The sequence below is a fragment of the Primulina eburnea genome, chromosome 8 (assembly GCF_022965805.1).
Source record: "Primulina eburnea isolate SZY01 chromosome 8, ASM2296580v1, whole genome shotgun sequence".
Lineage (NCBI taxonomy): Eukaryota > Viridiplantae > Streptophyta > Magnoliopsida > Lamiales > Gesneriaceae > Primulina > Primulina eburnea.
The window spans coordinates 2,200,735-2,209,912 of record NC_133108.1 but is presented as its reverse complement, the minus strand read 5'-3'; the positions used below and the strand labels follow the sequence as shown (position 1 = coordinate 2,209,912).

Genomic DNA, 9,178 nt, shown 5'->3' with positions numbered 1-9,178 from the left:
TTCATGGGATGTCCAATGTATTTGTATATTATCAAAAATTCAATGAATTTTTCATTAAAAAAAAAAAGAACGCAATATAGCTCCCCATTCCAATAATCCATGCAGCTATAAGAAGACGATGCTCGAGCTCATGTGGCATAGCATCGTGAGAAAGTGCGCATATCCTGCTATTGCTGATCACCGCGATAATAAGAAGCCCGTTGTTTGGTGATTCCAATGTGAAGATCTCACGTGGAATGGCATCAACCAGCCGAGGGGCCACCCTGGCTTTTAACACCCACGTTGGCTTGTGGCTGGTATTAATGTGGCACTCAGGTGTGTCGAGTTATATCAATACTCTCGATAAAAATGATTAAACCTACGTTTATTTTTATTTTATTCTGTAGTTGAAATTAAACCTACGTTTGTTCTTATTTTATTCTGTAGTTGAAATTAAACCTACGTTTGTTCTTATTTATTATGTCTACGTATAATTGGTTTTTCTTTCTTTCTTTCAGAAATTGGATACTTATGACATTTCTTATTATTTGTTAGTTTATTATAACATGGAACAAAATTGAGGAACTTAAAAAAATTCTAAATCGCCTTGTTTACACACACAACATAATACATTATAAGCAAAAACTTGTGTGAAACGGTCTCACGGATCGTTTTTGTGAGACGGATCTCTTTTTTGAGTCACCCATGAAAAAGTATCACTTTTTATGCTGAGAGTATTACTTTTTATTGTGAATATGGATAGAGTTGACCCGTCTCACGGATTATGACCCGTGAGACGGTCTCACATGAGACTCACTCTACATTATAAAACTGACTAAAATTATTTTTCACAGTACCATAAAATGTAAATATTATATAAATAGAATAATATTTTCCACTTAAATTCTGTATATTAAGATGTAAATCTGATTAAATATGATATACTTTGGATAAATCTCGTTCATAGATGTAAAAAAAAAAATCAAATTAGGATATTTAAGTCTTATAGATTGTATGGAAGTAGCACAAATTATGTACCATCCAAATTAATTAGGACAACGCTCTTATATACTTGTTGCAAGTTGCATAATTATTTCTTCAAAATAGGAATTCGTCAACCATAAAGCATAAAAAGGCCTTTTGCAAACACTCTAACAACAGAAGATAGCAAAACAAAATCAAATGAAAAACATATATATATATACCTAAATTTACATAGAGCTCCCCACTTTTCGGGGATCTGATGGACCAAACATCACTCTTAATTTACAGGCACAAATCATCAGAAAGGTGCAGTAACAATCTCTCTGTCTCCAAATTTTTCATTAATGCCGCACCACTGATCTTCTTCCTTTACCAATTCACCACCTTCCTCACATCTCACTACAGGTTCCAAACCCTACACAAAACAAAACCCACCATTTAGAACGTGTGTGTGTGTGTGTGTTTATATATATATACATATATATGAAATCTACTCATTAAAATCAAGAAAATATCGTTAGATGTACGTATACACACACATATATATATATATATACCTGGGTGAATATTCTGAGAGCCTCTTCCAGTGTTTTTGTGTTCACCACGTAACGCGCAGCTTCCTATACAAGCACAAACATATATATATATATATACATAAAAACAAAACAAAAATTTTGTAAGAAAGTTGAACGAGAGCATATATACAAAACGGGGAACAAATACCTTTGCGAATTCGAATTGGTGAACATTAAGCGTGCGAGGTTCGGTCTCAATAGACGATTGCCTCTCCATTATTCTAACCATCGAATTTCTGGTATTAAATTAAACACAACAAAAGTTTAAGATACACATGCATTCATGAACCCTTGCTTCGAATCACCCGTGTCTCCATATGTTCGTGTGTGCATATATATATATATATAGGAATCGGGGAAGAGGAACCCAAAGGTTAAGGTAATATTTAATGGAGAGATATTTCAAGAAAAAAGGTTAGTTAACGCAGCACGTCATGCTATAAAGGAAAACCCTTCGATTTGTTATATAATATTCAAAGTACGTGGAACATTTTGCATGAGGGAATCGGACACGTGGTGGCCTCCCTACCAGAACTTTAGAAATGCCGTGCTATTTTTCTTTGAGGGGATCGAGTTATTTTATTTACCAAAACGAGGAAAAAAACGTCGAGAAGCAGTTCACGTGTTTCTACATTTATAGTTATGGCGGTCACGATTCCTCAACCCGAAATTACCCGACCATCTTTTTTTTCCTTTCTGAAACTAAAATGCATTCACTGACAAGAGTTCGATACATCTTATATGTATGTATATTATATATGTTTTCATGATATATAAATTTCTTTAAATATTAAAAAAAACGAAAAACGATTTGTCAAAATATGGGACTGTGGAACATTAAACGAAAATGGGCCAAAAGAATGAGTAATAAAAACACATCAATTGAAAGAAGGAAGTGACGTTTCTATGATAAATCCAAACTTGGCACGTTTCGATGGGCCCAAAGTGAGGCAGCCAGCCAGCAACGCCACCTGATGTTAGCAGCCATGAAAGGAGTTTCCCCAACCCAACCTTTAAGGAAAACTCTTATTTTTGTATTACTAGAAACTAGAAATATATTTATGGTAATTTTATTAATTTATTTTGTCAAATTTTAGTTTTTTTTTTTCTTTTTTATCTACTACTTTTTTTGTCATTTGATCGAGAGTGTTGATATAATAAAACAAATGTTAGTGTCACGTCCAATAAAGAACTAAAATTACAAGATAAAAAAAGATAGGAGAAATTGAAAGAAGTAACTATTTTTAGTCTCATTTATTATAAAATTAGAAGCAAATATTAGAAGAATCAAAGTGTGATGCGTACAAGAGATGATGAACACAAATAAGTCCAAAAAAGATGGTTTCATTTTTTTAATACAACCTGTGAGAGGACTGATTATTTTCACTTTTACGTGAGTTTGAATCCTGCAAACTCCGAAACTGTGTGCCATGGTTGATGGTTTCTGTTGATAAAATTCTAAGAAAAGGAAACAAATGCTTTACTGTTTTGAAATTCATTGCAAGCGCACACCAGAGTTTTTTTCCTTTTTCTGTCGGGAGTATTCGGTATTCCTCGTATTCACCACAATGATTTCACGCTGAAAAACCACACTACTACGGTCATTTCCCAGCCAGAATGCCCGATTCGTCGAGTCACGTTCCCCGCCGCCGGAGCCTCCGTTGAATCGGGGTCGCCACTGGTGTTTTTCCTCCGTCACACCACCCCTTAGCCCCGATAGACCCAACTTTTCATGCTCACATTCTTCGTCGTGTAGTAAAAAGATAGAAACGTCATACAATTCCCCGCAGACCCAACAGAAAAAGCTTCCTATTTCTCGTTGGATTTTGTCCCCGGGTAGGGTCTCTCCCATTTCCGACAACCCGGTGAATTCTTGCACCCCAAAAGCCTCTTACTCGAAATAATATAATTCCATAAAAGTGCCACTGCTGCAAATTGATGCTGAAACTGTTTCGAGGGATGAGGTCAATTCGGAAGCTTTTGGTGTGAGGTTGAATCTGAAGGGGAAGAATGGCGGATCCTTGGTTCTGTAGCTGGGTTCTGAGGTTTTGATTTCTAATAGCCCCGTTTTTGCCGATTTGATATCCGCTTATCGCAAGAATCAGAGTGGATTGTGTAGGATTGAGGTGCCGGATGTGGAGAATTGGAACGTGTTCCGCGATACTATTGGACTCATGTTTGAGGATGATATTCAAAAGAAACTCCTCAATGTCGGTGTTTTTCGTGCCATTCATATGCTCGAGGTATTTTAATAATTACCATTGAAAATAATTCTTCATTTCCCTCCCTTTGATTTTTGAAGGCATTCAGTAACAGTTGTTGCTTTTGTTTTATTCTTACATATTGTTTAAAGTCCAAATGGAAAATGGCAATGCCACATTCATTTGGGATCCATATTTATTTGGAAATTGTTGTCTTTTGAATGTGGATAATATCATATATTGTAGTGTTGCTTTGCTCTTCTTTTCATAGATTGAATTTGAACTATTTGTTTGTGATGAGGTTTTGGAGGAATAATCTGTTTTCATGTAGCAAAGATTTGCACAATCTTTCATTTCACTGCGTAAACCTTGCACATTCTTTTTTATCCCATTGTCACAAATAGAGCCATTGCAACACCCGACAAAGGAGCTATTAAATGGATTATTTCTTGTGAGGCCTCGCCCACCTCCTGTTTAAAAACGTTTGTGTCAGAATATGTTATTAGTTATCTGCTAATTATCCATTGATCTTAAAATCTGATAATCTTTTCCACCTGTACTGTCAGGTGTCAGCAGGGATCAAGGGTGTTTCTTCATGTTTGAAATACATCGAGGCGGTACCCTGGGCAGAAGAAGAAGAGGAGAAGCTGAGGCAATTATGTGCTAAACTAAATATTGATGATGTAGCAACAAAAGAAATTTCAGGAAGGATCGTTGGCATTAATTGTGCCGATACCCGACAAACCATAACGAAACAGCTTATTTGGTCTATAACCACCTGTACCGATACCAATGCCCGAAACGAACTAAAATCATTGGTGAAAGGTCTCCTTTCCAAAAGCTCGGTTTACGGAAATAACTCTCCGGATTTGAACAAGAATGAAATATTTACCATCTGTGAGTCTTGTATGAGGTCACTCACGTCTCTGCTCGAGGAGGCCTCCGATACTGATGTGGGTCAAAAGTTGAGAAAAACCGAAAAACAGAGACCTTTGTTAGAGCAAATCTTACAACAGGTAGACAACTTAAATTGGCTTCTTGATATCCTACTGGAGGACCAGATGGGGCTGAGGTATTTGTGGATCTTTGGACAAATCAACGGGAACTGCTCAGAATGCACTTTATCGTATCTCCACTGATTAGATACGGCTAAGCCGTGTATCTGCGATGCTTTTGATCGCAATGAGTGCCAGGAAACTGCATTGTCGACCAGAAACAAGGTTAGCATTTCTTAAAATGTGGTTTAGGCCAATCCTATCAGATTTCGGCTGGTTGCAGAGGTGCAGAAAGGGGCTTGACATGAAGGCATTGGAGGAAGCAATGGGTCAAATGATTCTAACTCTTCCGTTGAAGGAGCAATACACACTTTTTATGGAATGGCTTCCGAGTTTCTCAAAAAACGGTTCTGCGTGCCCAAATCTTAGTAAAACATTTGAAATCTGGTGGCGAAGATTGTTCATCAAGGGCTGCGGAACCTCAGCCGTTGAACATAGGTGAATTACAGATGCTAGCAAGTTTTCGAGTGGGGGAGAGATTTGATTCGAACTCAGGTGCTAGGGTAATAAAACATAAAATAGAATTATGTCATTGCGATCCAATTTAAGGACCATTTGAAGCATCGACCCGACCTGGGTTCTAAAATTTCCATGGACAAGAATATCCTGAATTACAAAATCTAAGTTCCCAACTTGTCCGGCTATGCTAATGTAACACTCACTAGTCGTGGATTACTTTAATTCGTCATCCACTCGTATTTTGCATTTGATTCTTCTCCTCTTCGACTTGCCTTCACGTCTCGTCTACATCGCAGCTCGCAATGAGTTGTGCTCCATGTCGCCGCGTTCTTGCAAGTAGATGATTCTCGGCTTTTCTAGTTATGTTTTTTTTTTTTTTGGAATTTTTACATGATCGTGATTTTTGTGCATGAGATGATGGAACTTTGTTTTTAAATCTTGTTTTCCTAAATATGCTCGAGTTAACTAATGCAGTGAGAAGGAAACTGATACTTTTAATTTTACTGCACAGAAGAAAGCCGTGTTCGCCGGTAGGCTTTGCATTTTGTTCGGCATAGCTACTGATTGTATTAGTAGAAGGGTGCAGTAAAATGTTTTCTTTAGTTTATTTGGAGTAATTGTAGCTTGTGTTTATGTTCTTATTATCTTTTTTCATATCTCACGTGCATTTTTAAGGTATTCGTGAAGATGGTCATCCAATAGTTTGATTAGGGGTAGCATTAGCAGGAGAGATGAGATGTCTTCATCTGATTGAGGTTTATAGGGGATTGAAGAAACTGTTTTACTCATGTAACTTCTGTACAAAATTGAAATTTTTATCAAAACATCTAAATGTTTTTAAATCTTGATTGCATAAAGAAGAAGGCGGTTCACCAGACAAGCACGACCGACGACAGAAGACTTCAAAGCACCTTGAAAAGAATAGTATGCGATACCTGCCATTGAGGAAGTGAACATTTTCAAGGAGGTAAATGTTATCTAGTTCACTAATCCAAAAGGAATTATTATATTGCTTGAATTTCAGTTTTCCTGGTTAGATTTCTTCCTCGTTTCTTGTTTTGCTTAATTGCTGTTTTCTTTCTTTTCCAGTTCAAGCATCTTTGCGGCCAACACTTGGGTTGTTAGTGGTTCTCCGACGACGAAGAGTATAATTTATTTATTTATTTTGAACTTCTCAGAACAGCTAAATGGTTGATTACAAGTTGTGTTTAATGCTTTAGTGATATTTGTCCATTCTTTTGATATATGTCGGATTCTATCCCCGTAGGAACGTTTGTGTTTTTTCTCGAATGTGGAGAATTCATGTCCTCGTTTATTTTGTTATGATAAAATTTGTCTGCTTTTGTTGAACCAACATTAATAAAATAGGCATCATATTCTTGTTTCTTTTATGTACATGAGCATTTATTATTAGCCCATTTGTTTTGTCTATTATGATAGTGAAAGACAGCTTTTGAATACTTGATGCTATTTTATCGTGTGGATTTGATACATCAGTTTGATTTTTTTTTTTTTTTTTTTTTTTTTTTATGGTTTTCAGATTTGCAAGACATTCTCCCCCAAATTATTCACCAATTGGGTAAGTGTAGTTTTTCATTCTGTATTTGCTTTGTTCATATGTGTAAAATCACATGTCCAGATAACTTGGAGAATTTGAAGAAATTGGCATGACAGTTCCAGAAACATGCAACCACAACTGGCTACTACTGGGATGTAGTTTCTTTTACTCGAGCCGTTGCTAAACTAATAAGCATACTTTATAACAACAAATTTAATGACGAAAATGAAATAATTAAATAATCATACATTCCAAACAAAAATAGGACAATAATCCCAGTCTTATACAATTATATCGAATTCATAATCATATACAAGTATTCGAGAAATCAAATAAAACCTCTCCTGGATCAACACCAAAAACTCAAGTGCTCTAGTCAATGCTTTGGCCGTCCGAACCGTCCAACATAAAACTTTCTCGTGGAATGGGATGTCCCAGGCAAATATATGGATGTGACCGACAATCGTTCAATATAAGAATGTACGAGTATAGAAACCGATATAATGGATGTGAAATGCAATATGCTCGGATATCAATAATCAAGTTAAGAATCTCATATTTAATATAGAGGTGTTTGAGTATGTAGTCTTTGATATGCATAGTCATGTTTTGGCTCAGATATTCATCATCAAGACGTAGATCTATAATGTCCAGATTCATTAGAGTCTGCAGGTCCCATAGGAGAATGTAGCTCTCGATACCTAACCGTCCACAGTACAAAACATGGCTGTGCGACTCAAACAAACGAGGTATATCTCAAAAGATATCAGGTCCAACGTGATATGTCATATATAATATGACAAAATAGTAAAATATGTATTATGCAACATATAAATATGTAGATGACAGAATCACTAAATGTACTTCAAAGTTCTTCCTAATGATCTTTAAATCACTATTTAAAGTTGTAGGATTATACAAGCGTATGTCGTTAGCCCGCTGATGACGTCTTGTTCTGCATGTCCCGTTTTATCGATGACCTCTCCTCGAGTCGACACTAGCCCGAAGCTTTCCGACATTAAACTGATGTAGACATTGGCTAAAAACCTAATGTATATGACTAGAACTCGAGAGAGAAGTTGAGAGAAAACGGAGTGAGAAACAAATGAAATTAAATATATTTATTAGGTGCATCCAAATAATGTCTATTTCATTGTTTTTAATTGAACTTTTTCTCCACTCACTTTTTGACACGATGAAGCGTATCACGAATGAATCAATGATGATCGGGATAAAAGAGAATCGGACTTCAATATTAGTGGAACATCCACACCCTGCTCGAGATTAACATGTGGCATTAAGTCGTTCACAACGCAGCCTCAAAGGATGCACGCACCTGCTGACCGGCCAAAGGTACTTGGATAAATTTAATTTTCGTACTGATTCGCAAGTTGCATGTCTAGTGTTCTGCATCCGATGGCCCACGCATGAATTCATGTGAGGTCGAGTTCTAATAAATTTATGAGCAGGAATTTTGAGAGACGATATCACAAATCTTTATCTAAGATATGGGTCAACCTTACCGATATTTTCAATAAAAAGTAATATTTTTTAATGGATGACCCAAATAAGAGATCTGTCTCACAAAATACAACCTGTGAGATTGTCTCATACAAGTTTTTACCAAAATTTATTTGTCTCGATTACTATGGGTATATATGAATGCTATATCTCGAGTAATATTTTTATTGTATTAATACAATATGTTCAATTGATCCTCTAAATTCAAAATAAAATTGATGATACCCCGATATGTCCCGGGCAGTTGATCCCGGGAATGCTCGGGTCATGGGTCAGGCCCATGAGCGATGCCCGGGTCAGGACAGCCCATCTCCCGAGTGGTTGATTCAGGACATAGCACCAGAGTTCTGGTATAACTTCTCTTCTGACATCTCGAAGCGAGGGAGGCATTTAATGATGTTGACTTAATAAAATACACGCGGCCGACCTGTTAACATTAATGAGTGACTGGACAGATGGGATATGACTAATATATGATTTGACATGTCAGAACAATAGGGTATAATCAGCCGCCCTAGTATATTTAATGCGCACATCCCAAAAAACGAGGTCATCATTATTTCCTCCACTATAAATACCAGGTTTTGCATTTATTCCTTCATTCAGATATTAATGAACATTTAACACACTCATTTATTGCACACCAATATCACAGCCATCACTTGGCTACATTGGTTTTATTGCTTGAGTACCCTGCTGACTTAAGCATCGGAGTGGCCACGCCGGGGACCCCCTCCGGCGCCCATTCACGTGGTTGTTTTTCTTATTGGCAGATCTTTCAAAGGCAAACGAAGAATCTTCCTTCCAGTTCGCCGTCTTAGCTCATATTTCTTCCCGTATTCTTGA

General features: G+C 36.7%; 1 protein-coding gene and 1 pseudogene across 1 annotated transcript; one reads left to right on the top strand and one right to left on the bottom strand.

Annotated features, from left to right (window-relative positions):
* Positions 1-1,154: 1,154 nt before the first annotated feature.
* LOC140838341 (uncharacterized) lies at positions 1,155-1,915 on the bottom strand. Its single transcript, XM_073204564.1, has 3 exons — positions 1,687-1,915; positions 1,521-1,583; positions 1,155-1,378 (listed from the first exon to the last, which is right to left on the bottom strand). Exons 1-3 carry the CDS (start codon positions 1,765-1,767, stop codon positions 1,262-1,264), a joined length of 261 nt encoding a protein of 86 aa, XP_073060665.1. The 5' UTR covers positions 1,768-1,915; the 3' UTR covers positions 1,155-1,261.
* A 1,530-nt stretch (positions 1,916-3,445) lies between these two features.
* LOC140837941 (BTB/POZ domain-containing protein At2g13690-like) lies at positions 3,446-7,248 on the top strand (annotated as a pseudogene).
* The last annotated feature ends 1,930 nt before the right edge of the window (positions 7,249-9,178 follow it).

Excerpts from the sequence above, each read along its gene's own strand:
- LOC140838341 (XM_073204564.1), bottom strand. The coding sequence starts at position 1,767 with ATGGTTAGAATAATGGAGAGGCAATCGTCTATTGAGACCGAACCTCGC. Across the intron at positions 1,584-1,686 it reads ACCAATTCGAATTCGCAAAG|GAAGCTGCGCGTTACGTGGT; the intron begins GTATTTGTTCCC and ends GTGCTTGTATAG. Across the intron at positions 1,379-1,520 it reads CTCTCAGAATATTCACCCAG|GGTTTGGAACCTGTAGTGAG; the intron begins GTATATATATAT and ends TGTTTTGTGTAG.